This window comes from Lepus europaeus, chromosome 12, assembly GCF_033115175.1.
Source record: "Lepus europaeus isolate LE1 chromosome 12, mLepTim1.pri, whole genome shotgun sequence".
NCBI classification, from domain to species: Eukaryota; Metazoa; Chordata; class Mammalia; order Lagomorpha; family Leporidae; genus Lepus; species Lepus europaeus.
Window position 1 is genome coordinate 54,646,335 of NC_084838.1, and position 16,160 is coordinate 54,662,494.

General features: G+C 38.0%; 1 protein-coding gene across 3 annotated transcripts in view; it reads left to right on the forward strand.

Annotated features, from left to right (window-relative positions):
* The window catches only part of MLLT3 (MLLT3 super elongation complex subunit), a 398,946-nt gene that overhangs the window by 259,446 nt on the left and 123,340 nt on the right, over positions 1 to 16,160 (forward strand). For all 3 annotated transcript variants that reach the window (XM_062208143.1, XM_062208142.1, XM_062208141.1), the window contains one exon: positions 713 to 795. In XM_062208143.1, coding sequence (XP_062064127.1) covers positions 713 to 795 — 83 coding nt within the window. The remainder of the gene's footprint in view (positions 1 to 712; positions 796 to 16,160) is intronic.

A 16,160-nucleotide genomic window follows, 5' to 3' on the forward strand; every position in this document is an offset into this window, starting at 1 on the left:
TTTGTTTAATGGACGTTTTAGCGTGATGAAATCCTGTTTAGCATCCTAGAGTCTCTCATTTCCTCCCAAGAACTTGCCTAGCATTCTTGCTTCCTTCTAACTCCATAAGAAATACAAAAACCTTTAAAAAAAGAACAGTCTTAAGATGTAATTATATTTTACGTGCTTGTATGTAGACCAGTATTTCAATAAGCATTTCCTTTTTGGAAAGAAGAGTGGTAATGAGTATTCATGGGCATCAGTCACATAGAAGGACTCTGGGCTTGGGATTTTCTAAAGGACAATGACATGGAAATCAGGGTGTCTCAACCAAGAGAGTTCAGATGGGGACGTTATTTACATGAAATACTGGACTTAGATAGCACATTTGTTAGGAAACCTAGAGTTCTTTTTGGCTCTTTAGGAGCTAACCTCAATTTTCCTAAAGATTTAAAGTGGGTGTTAACAACTGAAGGCCACTCACTAATAACCATGGCTTATCCACCAATATTTGAATAAAGAACTTCCATATTCACTTAATGTTGAAAAATGTTCTAGATTGTGGAGAAGAAATGAAGACTGATGAGAGACTAGTCTGGGGGGCTGGTAACAAGCTGTGAAAATTTGGGGTGATCTAGGTGGTAGAATGTTTTCTCTTTTTTTTAAAAAAAAGAAAAATGTATTTTCATTTATTATTCTCATCTTACCTAGTCTCTTTTTTTTAATGTTACAGTGTGCAAAGATCCACCTTACAAAGTAGAAGAATCTGGGTATGCTGGTTTCATTTTGCCAATTGAGGTTTATTTTAAAAACAAGGTATGTAATCTTCACCCATTAGTATTTCAATAGAAGATCCACCATTAACCAAATGATGTTTAAAATAATTTTGACTCAGAAACGCTTCTATCACTAGATGATTGAAAATAAAAGAAAATAAAAGTTAAATTTGTCTTCTAGGAATTTTTGCTATTTTTACTCTTAATTACAATTGAAATGGCCAGAAAAAATAATTTCAATGATATTAAGTTATGAAATTTATTAACTGTTCTTTATAAGAGAAAAGTGGTTACCAGTTTGAAAAAGATTAGCATATATTTATAATTTGAAAAGAAGGATTCTAGTTTTTCAGTGAAATGTTCCTTTTCTCATTTTCATACTTCTAGAATTTCTGAGACTGAAAAAAAGTCTATTTTTATCTTTATCTGATATATACATGACACATATACATAGTTATTTCAACTTGAGATATTATGACCTCAAACTTATTTTAAAAGTTTCCAGCAGTACCTTTGTGGTAGAACGCCTACACTGTATAATATTGGAGAAATTGTTCAATCTCTGTGGAGCTACTCTATTTGTAAACTGGACAGTAAGACTATTTAACTCTAAGGTGGTTAGGAAGCTTGGGTAAAGTACACCTGTGTAAAACTTTTAGAACAGTATGTTATATGTAGACATTGAGTAAATGCTAGGCATTATTTGTAATCATGACATGCTTTCCTTTTCCTCTGAAGGTAACAGTTCATAAAATTTGCCTGAGTGAGATAAATCACTTTTTTTTAAAAGTAACTGAGCAAATACAATATCATATTGTTCAAGCCAGGGCCCCATAAATTATGGTGTTGGTTAAGCAGCCTCATTCAGCATCACCCAAGAGCAGGTTAGAAATGAGATTCTCAGAATCCACTAGGATCTACTGAATTAGAATCCCTAGGGTAAGGCCTAGGAATATGCAAACTTACTAGTCTATTGAGTGATTCCTTTGATCAGTAAAGTATGATAAGCCATTTCTCCTAGAGAAGTGTCCCACTGGCTGGCTTGCTCTTTCCTTCCTTTTTGTTCCTTCTTTCTTCCCTCCCTCCCCCCCGCCCCCTCCCTTCCTTGTTTCCTTCCTTGCCTAAATTTATTTATTGATTTATTTGACAGGGAGGGAGGAAGGAGAGAGAGGGAGGGGGAGGAGGGAGGAGAAGGGGCAGAGAGAGAGAGAGAGAGGGAGAGATATCTTCCATCCACTGGTTCACTCTCCAATTGCAACAGCTAGGGCTAGGCTAGGCTGAAGCCAGGACCTATGAACTCCATTCTGGCCTCCCACATGCGTGGCAGGTGCCCAAGTACTTGGGCCATAGTCAGCTGCTTTCTTTGCGTTAGCAGGAAATTGAAGTGGCTTACCTTACCTCTCCACAGTGCTGTCTGCCACCTCTCCCTCTGGCTCTTTCAAGTTATAGAAGGAACCGCTTTCAATTCAGTGAAGAACTCTTTATGATTAAGAGATAGCTTACTTTTTAATTAATTCTTTTTATTTATTTGAAAGACAGAGGAAGAGAGAGAGAGAGAGAGAGAGAGAGAGAGAGAGAGAGAGAGAAATGTATCTTCCATTTGCTGGTTCACTCCCCAAATGGCTGCAATAGCTGGGGCTGTGCCAGGGCAAAGCTAGGGATACAGAGCTTCTTCTTGGTCTCCAGCATGGGTGTAGGGGCCCAAGCACTTGGACCATCTTCCACTGCCTTCCCAATTACATTAGCAGGGAGCTAGATTGGAAGTAGAGCAGCAGGGTCTCGAACTAGCACCTATATGGGATGCTGGTATAGCAGGCAATGGCTTAACCTGCTATGCCATAATGCTGGGACCAGATAGTTACTTTTTATTGTTATAATAAAACCATTATATAAAGTAGGGATGTGTGGATGATCAGATGGATTTTATTTTCCATGTTCTTTTTGTTCTTTCTGAGCCTATAACCTCATGTACCAGATTCCTGCTATTGCAAATTTTCAGAGACCTGCTGCCCTATGAATTTAGCTTTCTCAGATTTGACAGTAAATCATTTCTATATTAAATATTTTAATGTTTACTTTGTCCTTAACTGTATCCCAAGCCTTTGAAACATGCTATTTCATTTAGTTAATAGGATTATAAGAACTTTGAAGAAGGGAGTACCATTGTTCTGGCTTTACAGGAAAGGAAAGTGAATCATGTAAAAATTGAGTTCTTTGTCTAAGATGTCAAACAGAAAATGCGAGAACTAGGTTCTTGATCTAGATCTTTTTCTTCATTGGCCATCCTCTTATATCTGTGCCATAAAAGCAATAACTGTTAGAATAATTGCTGTCTTTCTTAGTGGTAATACCACTGAATCATTCACATGTTTCTGATCACATCAAAATTTTCAGATGCATTTATATCTGCTCATGACAGATGCCTTGATATTGATACATTGATTTTTTCTTTTCATTTGAAGCTGGATTTCAGTTAGGCAAATCATTTTCACTTTCTTTTTTTTCTTCTTTAGAAAATTTAGATTTAATTCACATATATAACATTCACCCTTTGAAAGTCTACAACATAGAGGTTTTTAGTATATTCATAGAGTTATGTGACTATCAACACTGTCTAATTTCACATTTTCACACTCATAAAGAAACACTATGTCTATTAACAGTCACTCCTCATTGTATCCCCCAGTGCCTGGGAACCATTAATCTACTTTCTTCCTTCGTAGATTTTCCTATTCTGCACATTTCCTTTAAGTGGAACATTATGATATATAATCTTTTGTTTCTAATGTCTTTCACTTAGTATAATGTTTTCAAGGTATGTATTATAGGATACTTTAATATTTTTATAGCTGAATAATATTCCATTGTATAGCTGTACCACCATTTGTTTATTCATTTTTAAGTTGATGGACATTTGACTTGGTTTCACTTTTTAACCATTATGAATAATGCTGCTGTGTACATTAATTCATAAATTTTTGTGTAGATGTATGTTTTCAAATCTCCCAAGTACATACCTAGATGGAATTGTTTGCTCATATTGTAATTTTGTGATTAACTTTTGAGAAACTACTGAACTGTTTTCCAAAATGACTACTATTTTCCATTTTCACTAGAAATTTATGAAGCTTCTAACTTCTCCAATACTTGTTATTTTCCTTTAAAAATATATTTAAGTCATCCTATTGGGTGTGAAGTTTTCATTTCATTTTCAAAATTTCATTTTGGTTATTATTTGTCTTTTTGTGATGACTTATGATGTTGAACACCTTTTCACATGGCTACTGTCCATTTAATTTGGATAAACGGATCTTCAAATCCTTTTTTATTTTTTAATTTTCTTTGACAGGCAGAGTTAGAGAGAGAGAGACAGAGAGAAAGGTCTTCCTTTTTCCGTTGGTTCACCTCCCAAATGGCTGCTACGGCCGGCGCGCTGCACCGATCCAAAGCCAGGAGCCAGGTGCTTCCTCCTGGTCTCCCATGCGGGTGCAGGGCCTAAGCACTTGGGCCATCCTCCACTGCTTTCCCAGGCCACAGCAGAGAGCTGGACTGGAAGAGGGGCAACCGTGACAGAATCCAGCGCCCCAAATGGGACTAGAACCCAGGGTGCCCGCACCCCAGGCGGAGGATTAGCCAAATGAGCCGTGGTGCAGGCCTCTTCAAATCTTTTGCTTATTTTTGGACACATTTTTATTTAAGTCATGTTTATGAGAAGGAGTTTTGAGTTTTTCTCCCTTTCTACTTCTCTTTTAATATCTCAGGAGTTTAATTAATAAAGATCATATAGTACTTTCCCCCCCCTCTTGCCATGGCCTCACATCCATTGTTTTAATTTCATCTACAGATTGAGCAGTACTGTAGGAAGAATCTAGTCCTTCAAAGCAGAACAGGTTTTATCTCAGAAATCAGGGGATAATGGGCAATTATGGTTTCTTGTGGGAGGAGCATAATGGTTATGGTTCTAGATCTCTCTTCTCATCACTTGATACTGAATTGACATCTATTTGGAAATAACACAGTGAAATATCTTCTCCTTTTTGTTCTTAACTTTTCTGGTCATTTTATAAGATCTCAGTTTGAGCAGAAAAATCTGTTTTCTCAATTTTCTGGTTTCCCACTTCATAGAAATAACTGGAATCTACCCATACAACAGATTTAAAGAGAACAAATGAAGGATGAAAATATCGCAACCACTCCTCAACCCCATAGACCAACAGATAGACAGACAGACATACACACACATACACACACACAGTCCTCTTGAAATATATGTAGGGTTTAGCACTGTTGTGCAGCATGTAAAGCTGCCACTTGGGTTGCTGGTATTCCATATCAAAGTCCCAGTTGCTCTGCTTCCAAATGCCTGGGAAAGCAGTGGGTGATGGCCCAAGTGCTAAGGTCTCTGCCACCCATGTGGATGGAGTTACTGGTTTCTTGCTTCAGCCTGGCCCAGCTTAAGCCATCGTGGCCATTTGGAGAGTGAACCAACAGGTGGAATATCTCCCTCTTTTCCTCCTTACTGTTGCTCTGCCTTTCACATAAATAAGCCTTTTTTAAAAGAAATACATACAACAGTGTAAATAGGAAGATATGAAGATAGTGGCTATTGTGACTCTAATACCTAACACTCACTTGCGAGGAATCTTAGTTTCTTAAAAGATGAATGAACAATAATATAAATGAGGTCTGGGTGTCTAGCATGATTAAGATGATTTTAAATGCTAGTAGACTACATCAAAGAATCTGGGTTGAATGCCTACCTGTGGCTCCTAATTCCAGCTTCTTGCTAATGCAAACTCTGGGAGGCGGTGGTCATGGATCAAATAATCGGGTTCCTACCATACATGTGGGAGGCTTGGATTGAAGTCCCTGTTCCTAGCATTGTGGTCCAACTGTAGACATTTTGAAGAGTGAATCAGCATATTGGAGCACCCCACATCCACCCCTCCCACTCTCTTCTGTGTGTGTGTGTGTGTGTGTATCTTTTTCTCTCTGTGTGTGTCTCTGCCTGTCAAATGAATAAAGAAAAAGAAATGGAAAAAGGCCCATGAGATGGAAAGCAGTTCTTTTGGGACCATTATAAAATACATATTTAGGCTGACACTGTTAAGTGTTTCTGCTTAATATCCAATTTGCTTATTATTTTTTCTAGTTTTTAGTTTTTTTTTTTAAAAAAAGATTTATTTATGGGGTTGGCGCTGTGGTGTAGTGGGTAAAGCTGCTGCCTGTAGTGCCTGCATCCTGTATGGGCACTGGTTGGAGACCCAGATGCTCCACTTCCAATCCATATCTCTGCTATGGCCTGGGAATATAGTAGAAGATGGCCCAAGTCCTTGGGCCCCTGCACCTGCTTGGGAGACCCCGAAGAAGCTCCTGGCTCCAGGCTTCAGATCAGCACAGCTCCAGGCATTGTGGCCATCTGGGGAGTGAACCATCGGATGGAAGACCTCTCTCTCTCTGCCTCTCCTTCTCTCTCTGTGTAACTCTGACTTTCAAATAAATAATTTTTTTTTTTAAAGAAAGGCAGAATTACAGAGAGGCAGAGAGAGAGGTCTTCCCTCTGCTAGTTCACTCCCCAGATGGCCACAATGGCGGGAGCTATGCTGTCAGAAGCCAGGAGACAGAAGCTTCTTTGGGGTCCCCCACACCAGTGCAGGGGTCCAAGGACTTGGGCCATCTTCTACTGCTTTCCCAGGCCATAGCAGAGAGTTGAATCAGAAGTGGAGCAGCCGGGACTCTAACTGATGTCCAAATTGATTGTCAGCACTGCAGGCAGAGGCTTTACTCACTAAACCACAGTACTGGCCCCTGGTTTTCTTTAAATTTTGTACTTTATAACAGCTACTGTTTTCAGAAGTGCATCATAAGACATAAGTTTCAGTGTTGGTAATATGAAAAAGAATATTCTTAATTAGCCCTATATGAGTATGTAGGTCAATAATATTTAATGCCTATATATAGCCTAATATAGCAGCATAAGTGAATCTCAATAAATGATTTAAAAGTTGCATAAGCATATGAGGATACTTCAAAAAGTCATAGGCAGTGCTTATTATGAGAGAACTATGCATAGATTTCATTTTTTTCACCAAAATGAACTTATCCTTTAGTTCCGTTTTCTATGAACTTTTAAAGAACCCTCATATATATATAGTTATGACATCATGTGTGTGTTTTTATAAACAACTGAAATGAGAAAATGAGTTAGGTAAAAGCACGTATGTAGCATAAGAGTATATGTTGGAATGGCGGTACAGGAACTTAAGGGCACTGGTTAATGGGAGGAAATCCTTATACTCACATGCTTGGATTTCAAAATTTTTTACACCAAATAAATGTATCTTTCTATTTCATTTTCCATGAATTTTTTGGTGTTTCCTTGTATGTCTAAAATTTTATTTCTTTAAAGGAAAAAAGGGAAAGTGAAATGGTTTTAAGTGTTAACATCTGTTTAATTTTAATGAAGGGTACATGGATGTATAAGTACTTGCCTATGTGTATTATTATTGTTCTAGTGAGAAAAATACTGTTTTTTTTCACTTTTAAAAATATATCCTCTTACTATGTCTTAAAAACCATTTTTAATATTCCAATATGAATCTCTGAGCTTGATGTATTTTTAAAGTTTAGATTTTAATATTTTGATGGTAATAACAGTTAATGATATCATCCCCTTTTTAAGAAAAGATTTATTTATTTTTTGGAGAGGTAAAGTTAGGGAGAAACAGAGAGAGAGAGAAAGAGAGAGAGAGAGAGATTGATCTTTCATCCACTGGTTCACTCTCTAAATGGTCGCAATGGCCAGAGCTGGGCCATATGAACCCTGAGATACTTCTGGGTCTCTCATGTGGATGCAGGGGCCCAAGTGCTTGGGCCATCTTCTACTGCTTTCCCAGGCACATTAGCAGGGAGCTGGATTAGAAGTGGAGTAGCTGGGACTGAAACTGGTGCCCCTGTAGGATGCTGGCAGTGCAGGCAGAGACTCAGCCTACAATGCCATAGAATTGGCCCAAAGAGATTCATCCTCTTAACACATGTCTAAGTGTGCAATTTATTGTTGTCTGTGGGTACAATACTATACACAGATCTCTAGAGTTTATTCATCTTACTAAATTAAAACTTAATGTCTGTTGATTAATAACTGCCTCCAGCCTCTGGTAACCACTATTCTTGCCTTTGATTTTTATGAAATTGATAGTTTTAGATATCTTATAAATGGAATGATGCATGCTCATCTTTTCTGTGTCTAGCTTATTTCACTTAGCATAATGACCTCAAGGTGCAAATGAATGTATTCTTGTTTCTCTTCCTACTGAAATGATCCATTTGTAAAAATTTAATAGCTTTAGGCTGTTCCAGAATGTTCATTTATCAGTTTCTTTCAATTCTTTCTTGAGGAGTGACCATCCATTATAGTGATGCTTTACCAAAAAGTGTTGATCAGAGTTTTCCAGGAGAATAAAAGAAAGTGGCCAAATGATTTCCAGCTGATGTTGGCAGAATCCCAATGCTACTTCTTAAGAATATCATCCACCCTTGCTCCAATTTGCATCCTAGTGATTTTCCTGCTTCTCTAATGAGATTCTCTTCAGTTTTGCTTAATTGAACTGTCAGAGTCAGAAGGGGTGGTGAATGTCAGTAGTTTCCTTGAGTTCATGTGTATTTATTCTGTCTTATTTTGTATCTGTGCTTAACAGAGCAATGCTATCTGTTACAGTCATGTGTGTTTTAGAAGCTTTAAACCAATAGGCACCCTGAAGCATTATCAATTGTAGCACTCTAGGTTTGAAAGGGTCCCATGCTTCTCTCTTTCAACCTGTTTTCAGAAAAAGTATATGAGTAAATGTCAAATTTTAAGGCTTCATAGAGTGAGAAAGCTATTTTGATGTTGCCAGAAGCAGATTTCCACCCCTAGGAAATGTATTAGTTTTATATATAGAATACTATCTTGTTTGAATTTTGAAGAATTATCTTTTCTGAGAGGAATAGATCAACATAATGTTGATGCCATTTAAGAGATGATATTCAGTTGATCAGAACATAAATTTGTCAGTACTTTTTCCTTCCTAAAAATAAAAACCTACTATCAAACAAAATTATACTCAGGATTCATTGAGAGTCACCTTCTACTCTCCTTATTCTTAGTTTTGTTGAAAAATGATTTTAAAATGTTGTTTATTTTAAACTGTTGTGATCAATAAGGTGATGTTATTGCTGCATTCTTTTTTATGTTGATAATTAATTCTATTCATCAATATGTTTTCTGTCTTTAAAAAATATTCAGGAATATATATTCTGGTAAAAGTTGTATTCCTCTATGGAATACAACTTGGGAGTTTTATTTTCTTGACTCCATTTAATGATTGTTAGCTATTTGGTATAGTCTTTCCATATCTATCCAGTGTATTTGCATAGATAAAATTTATGTAAGCATAGAGATTGGCAGGAGCATGGCATATAATAATTTAATACTTTTCTGGAACTCACTTTTAATTCACTTGCAATATGCCTTTCCAAGTCAGCAATTTTAAGTACCTGAATGGTATTCCATGGCAATGATGCAGGTCATTCTTAATTTTTGCTATCATAAAAGATTCTGCCTTGAAAATTTTATAAAATATATTTTGGTACCCGTATTTGTATATATTTCTAAAGAAGAAATTCTTAGAAATAGAATTACAAATTCATATATTGGATATGACAAATATTGCTAAAATATCTGTCAAAAGGCCTTACTAATTTACATTCTCAATTACAAGGCAGAAGACCACCCTCCTTTTTAATTAATTCTAGGGTTTCATTGATTGTTTTACAATTTAGAGGAGAAATGAGTAAGCAAAAAGTGATCATAATTCATTGTGGTAATCACATTAGTAGAGGGATTGTATAAGAGGGATGTCTGGTTTGGCTTCTATTGTGGGAATTAGGAAGACTTTCCAGAGGAGTTGATGCTTTGGCTGTGTCTTGAACAGTGCATTACCAGGCATACAGGAGTATACGCTGGGAGGAAGATATTTTATTCATAGGGGGTGCTATCTCAGGGAGGCAAAACAAATGAGATAACATGGAAATTTGGGGAATTTCTTCAAAATTGTGGGAAGAGTATAGTAAGAGAACAAAAGAAATGCAGTAAGGTCGTAGAATACTATGGTCGTTGTGTTAGCTTTTCATTATGGAAGGAGTAAAATTTATTTAAGATTTTACTTTTGGAGGTTCAGAATGCAAAATCAGGTGACCCCATTGATCTGGTGTCTGATGACTGGTGGAACACTTGTGAAGGGAAGATAAAGCAGAGAGAAACATGGAGCAGTCTTTTTCTTCATATCAATGTTTGTCTGTTTATGTGGCCACAATGATTGATCATGGAGTTCCATCCAACAGCTTAATCCAGTCTAACCACTTTCTAAGGGCCTCATAATTTGGTTACGTTCATCCTTAATTCATTAACATAAGATTTTGGGAAAGAGAGAGAGAGAAGTAGAGGGAAAGGGAGAGAGATCAATGGATTGATCAAGCTTCAGTCTGCTGGTTCCCTCCCCAAATGCCTGCTACAGTTAAGCCTGGAACAGGCCAAAGCCAGGAGCCAGAGACTCCATCTGGATCTCTTAAGTAGGTGGTAGGAACCCAGGCATTTCAGCCATCATCTGCTGCCTCAGGATGCATTGACAGGAAGCTGGATCAGAAGTGGCATATCTGGAACTGGAACAGACACTCCAATATGGGATGCAGGTGTCCCAAGTGTCAGCTCAATTTGCTGTCACAATACTACTCCCGTGCAAATAATTTTTCCATTTATATCAACTTATTCCAATGAAATTAGATTATGTTATAGAAGATAATGTCTTTAAAGCTTTCTTTTTTTCCCATAGAAACCTTTTCTTTAAGAAATACAAACTTCATGCATTTCATAAGTACAACTTTAGGAATATAGTGATTCTTCCCACCATACCCATCATCCCACCTACACTTCCACCCCTCCTCCTCCTCCCTCCCCCCTTCCCAGTCCCATTCCCCACTAAGATCCATTTTCAATTAACTTTATACACAGAAGACCAACTCTATACTAAGTAAAGAGTTCAACAAGTTTCAAGGGAAAAAAAAAAAAAAAAAACCTGTTCCTCAACAGTCCAGACAAGGGCTGTTTAAAGTCATTGCATATGGTTCTCTAACATAAACTTTTTTTTAAAATTTATTTTCCCCCAAAAGAAATCTTTATTTAAAGAATACAGACTTCATGCATTTCATGAGTACAATTTTAGGAATATAGTGATTCTTCCCACCATACCTGCCCTCCTACCCACACTTCTACCCCTCCACTTCCTCCTTCTCCCCTTCCCAGTCCCATTCTCCAATAAGATCCATTTTTGATTAACTTTATACACAGAAGACCAACTCTACTAACTAAAGAGTTCAACAAGTTTCAAGGAAAAAAAAACAAAACTGTTCCTCAACAGTCCAGACAAGGGCTGTTTAAAGTCATTGCATCTTGAAGTTAATTTCACTTCTTTTTTTTAGAAGCTTAATTAACTTTAAAGAAGCACCCAAGAATGATACATTGTTTGTGATCACTTAGACATATTTATAATACAATTCTTTGACGACAGAGGTCCTGCTTGGGAAGTTAGTACACAATGACTCCTGTTAATTTAAAAATTAACATTCTAATGTATGCCATCAGTGATCACCCAAAGCTCTTGGCATAAGCTGCCTAGATTAGGGAAGCCTTTGGAATCCACAAACTCCACCAGTACTTAGAGAAGGCCATAAACAAAGTGGAAGTTCTCTCCTCCCTTCAGAGAAAAGTACCTCCTTTGATGACCACTTCTTTCCACTGGGGTCTCATACAACAAGATCCTTCATGTAGGACATTTTCTTGCCACAATGTCTTGGCTTTCCATGCCTAGATGCTCTTATAGGCTTTATAGGCACACCAGAATGCCTTAAGGGCTGATTCTGAGGTCAGAGTACTACTTAAAGTGATTGTCATTCTAGGCCTGCTGTGTGGACTGCTTCCCATGTTGGAGCATTCACTCCTTTTTAATTCTATTATTTTTACCAGACACTTAGTCCTATCCATATGATCCATTTAACACTTAAGATGTTATTTTTACCACCCAACTTAAGGGGATTTGGGGACCCATAGCAAGTTTTTAAACTGTACTTTTAGAAGTAAGTCATAGGGATGTATGCAGAACTATACAGCTTTACAGTTACGCACTTCGTATACTTCATAATTACAGCTGTAAAACGTGGTGATTCTTCTTACTGTGTCCATCCTCCCACCAATACTCCCATCTCTCTTCCTCTTCTCTCTCTTATTCCCATTATTATATATTTTGTTGACAGGCACAGTGGACAGTGAGAGAGAGAGAGACAGAGAGAAAGGTCTTCCTTTTCCGTTGGTTCACCCCCCAATGGCCACTGTGGCTGGTGCGCTATGGCCGGCACACCGCTCTGATCCAAAGCCAGGAGCCAGGTGCTTCTCCTGGTCTCCATGCAGGTTTAGGGCCCAAGCACTGGGGCCATCCTCTACTGCACTCCCGGGCCATAGCAGAGAGCTGCACTGGAAAAGGAGCAACCAGGACAGAATCCAGTGCCCCAACCGGGACTAGAACCTGGTGTGCTGGCGCTGCAGGTGGAAGATTAGTCTATTGAGCTACGGCGGCGCCGGCCCCATTCTTATTTTTTATTGAGATCTATTTTCGATTGACTTTATACACATATGTTTAACTCTATGTTAAGTAAAGAGTTCAACAAATAATATGAAAAAAAAAAAAACTATTCCACAACAGTCAAAACAAGGGCTGTTCAACTTATTGCTTCTCAAAGTGGCAATTTCACTTCTTCAGATTTCCTTTTTGGTGCTCTATTAGTTATGCCAGGTAAGGGAAAACATATGGTATTTGTCTCCTTGGGACTGGCTTCTTTCACTAAATATGCTGTTTTCCAGATTCATCCATTTTGTTGCAAATGACAGATTTCATTGTATTTTTTACTACTGAGTGATATTCCATGGTGTATGTATCCTATAATTTCTTTATCCAGTCTTTAGTTGATGGACATTTGGATTGATGTCTTAGCTATTGTGAATTGAATTGCAATAAACATGGAAGTACGGATAATTCTTTCATATACTGATTTCATTTCCCTTGCATACATTCTCAGGAGTGCGATGGCTGGATCATATGGGAATCTATATTCAGATTTCTGAGATATCTCCATACTGTCTTCCATAGTGGCTTTACCAATTTGCAATACCACCAGCAGTGGATTAGGGTACATTTTTCCCCACATCCTTGCCACTATTTGTTTGTTGATTTCTTCCCCTCCGAAATAAACCTTTTATTTAATGAGTACAAATTTCATAATTACAACTTTAGGAATATAGTGGTTCTTCCCACCATACCCACCTACGCACCCAGCCTTCTTCTCCCTCTCCCATTCTGCGGAAAGGAAAGGAAAGGAGAGGAGAGGAGAGGAGAGGAGAGGAGAGGAGAGGGGAGGGGGGAGGGGGGAGGAGGGAGGGGGGAGGGAAGGAAAGGAAAAAGGAAAAAAAGAAAAAAAACTTTCTTATTAGTGAAGACAAGGGCTATTAAGTCATTGCTTCTCAAAGTATCAATTTCACTTCTACAGATTTCCTTTTAAATGCTTTATTAGTTATCACAGACAAGGGAGAACATATGGTATTTGTCACTTTGGGACTGGCTTATTTCACTAAGTATGATGTTTTCCAGTTTCATCCATTTTGTTGCAAATGACCAGATTTCATTTTTTTTTAACCACTATGTAGTATTCCAGAGTACATTTTCCATAATTTCTTTATTCGGTCTTCAGTTGGTGGACATTTAGCTTTTGTGAATTGAGCTGAAGTAAACATGAGGGTGCAGATAACACTTTTATTTGCTGATTTCATTTCTCTTGGGTAAATTCCCAGGAGTGGCGTGGCTGGGTCATATGGTTGATTTGCAAATGTTGAACCATCCCTCAATACCAGGGATAAATCCCATTTGGTTCAGGTGAATAATATTTCTAATGTGTAGTTAGATTCAATTGGCTAGAATTTTGTTGAGGATTGTTGCATATATGTTCATCAGGGAAACTGGTCTGGAGTTCTCTTTCTTGGTTGAATCTTTTTGAGGTTTAGCAATTAAGGTGATGCTGGCTTTATAGAATTTAGAAGGATTCTCTTTTTTTAAATTTATTTTTATTTTTTCATTTTTTTATTTTTTATTTTTGACAGGCAGAGTGGACAGTAGAGAGAGAGACAGAGAGAAAGGTCTTCCTTTTTGCCGTTGGTTCACCCTCCAATGGCCACTGCGGTAGGCGCGCTGCGTCCAGCGCACCACGCTGTTCCGATGGCAGGAGCCAGGTGCTTCTCCTGGTCTCCCATGGGGTGCAGGGCCCAAGCACTTGGGCCATCCTCCACTGCACTCCCGGGCCACAACAGAGAGCTGGCCTGGAAGAGGGGCAACCGGGACAGGATCGGTGCCCCGATCAGGACTAGAACCCGGTGTGCCGGCGCCGCAAGGCGGAGGATTAGCCTAGTGAGCCGTGGCGCCGGCCAAGAAGGATTCTCTTTCTTTCAATTGTTTTGAACATCTTGAGAATAATTGGAATTAGTTCTTTAAATGTCTGGCAGAATTCAGCAGTGAAGCCATCCAATCCAGGGCTTTTCTTTGTTCTGAGGGCCTCTATTACTGATTCAATTTTTGTCTTGGTTATTGGTCTGTTTAGGTTTTCTATGTCTTCATGTCTCAACTTAGGTAGATTGTATGTGTCCAGGAATCTATCCACTTCATCTTGGTTTCTTGGTCTGTTGGGACATAGCTCTTTGTAATTTCTGATGATTCTTTTCATTTTTGTGATATCTGTTTTTACATTCCCTTTTTCATCTCTGATTTTATCTATTTGGGTCTTATCCTTTTTTTTTTTTATTAGTTGGGCCAATGGTGTGTCAATTTTGTTTATTTTTTTCAAAAAGCAGCTCTTTGCTGATCTTTTGTATAGGTTTTTTTGTTTCAATTTTGTTGATTTCTTCTCTAATTTTTAGTTATTCCCTTTCTCCTAGTAGTTTTCGGTTTGGTTAGCTGTTGTTTTTCTAGATCCTTGGCTTGCATTGATAGCTCATTTATTTGGTACGTTTCCAATTTCTTGATGTAGGCACAATTGTTATAAACTTCCCTTTTAGCACTGCTTTTGCTGTTCCCATAAGTTTTGATATGTTGTGTTGTCATCTCCACTTGTTTCCAGAAATTTTCTGATTTCTCTTTTGATTTCTTCTATGACCCACGGTTCATTCAGGAGCATGTTGTTCAGTCTACATGTGCTTGCAGATGTGCTAGATTCCTGAGTTGCTGATTTCTATATTCATTCCATTGTGACTCAAGAAGATGCATGGTATGAATTCAGTTTTTTGGTATTTGCTGACACTTGCTTTATGGCCTAGCATGTGGTCAATCCTAGAGAAAGTTCCAGGCACTGTTGAGATGAATGTGTATTCGTCAGCTATAGGATGGAAAGTTGTGTAGATATCTGTTAGGTCCATTTGGTCTATAGTATTGATTAACTGCTGTTTCCTTGCTGATTTTCTATCTGGTTGATCTGTCCATTCCTGAAAGTGGGGTATTGAAGTCTCCCATTACTATTGTATTTGAGTCTATGTCTCCCTTTAGATGCCGTAACATTTCTTTTAAATACCCAGGTGCCATGTAATTAGGCACATGTACATTTATAATAGTCACATCTTCCTGTTGAATTGATCACTTAATAATTATGTAGTGCCATTCTTTGTCTCTTTTAACAGTTTTTGTGTTAAAGTGTGTTTTGTCTGATATTGGGTTGGCTACACTAGCTTTTTTGGGGGGTTTCTGTTAGCATGGAAAATCCTTCTCCATCTTTTCCCTTTCAGTCTGCATGCATCTTTGTTGCTGGGTTTTGTTTTTTAATCCATTCATCTGGTATGTTTCTTTCAAATGGAGTGTTGAGGCCATTTACATTCAAGGTGATTATTGACAGGTAATGACTTTGCCCTGCCATTTTCCATAAATATTCCCATTTTTAACTTTGGATTTCCTTTGTACTTTTACTAGGAGATTTTTCTGCCTTTACCTTCTTTGTAGTTATGACCATGTTTCTATATTTCTGTGTTTAGCACATCCTTAAGCATCTTTTGTAAGGCTGGACTGGTGGTCACAAATTCTTTTAATTTCTCTTGGTCACAGAAGGTCTTTATTTCACCTTCATTCATAAATGAGAGCTTTGCAGTATTCTGGGTTTGCAGTTTTTTTTTTTTTTTCTCTTAAGACTTGGAATACATCTTAAAAAAAAAAAGGGCCTGTTCCTAGAGGGAGTGGGAAAGGGGAGGGTTGTGGGTGGGAAGGAAGTTATGGGGGGAAGCCATTGTAA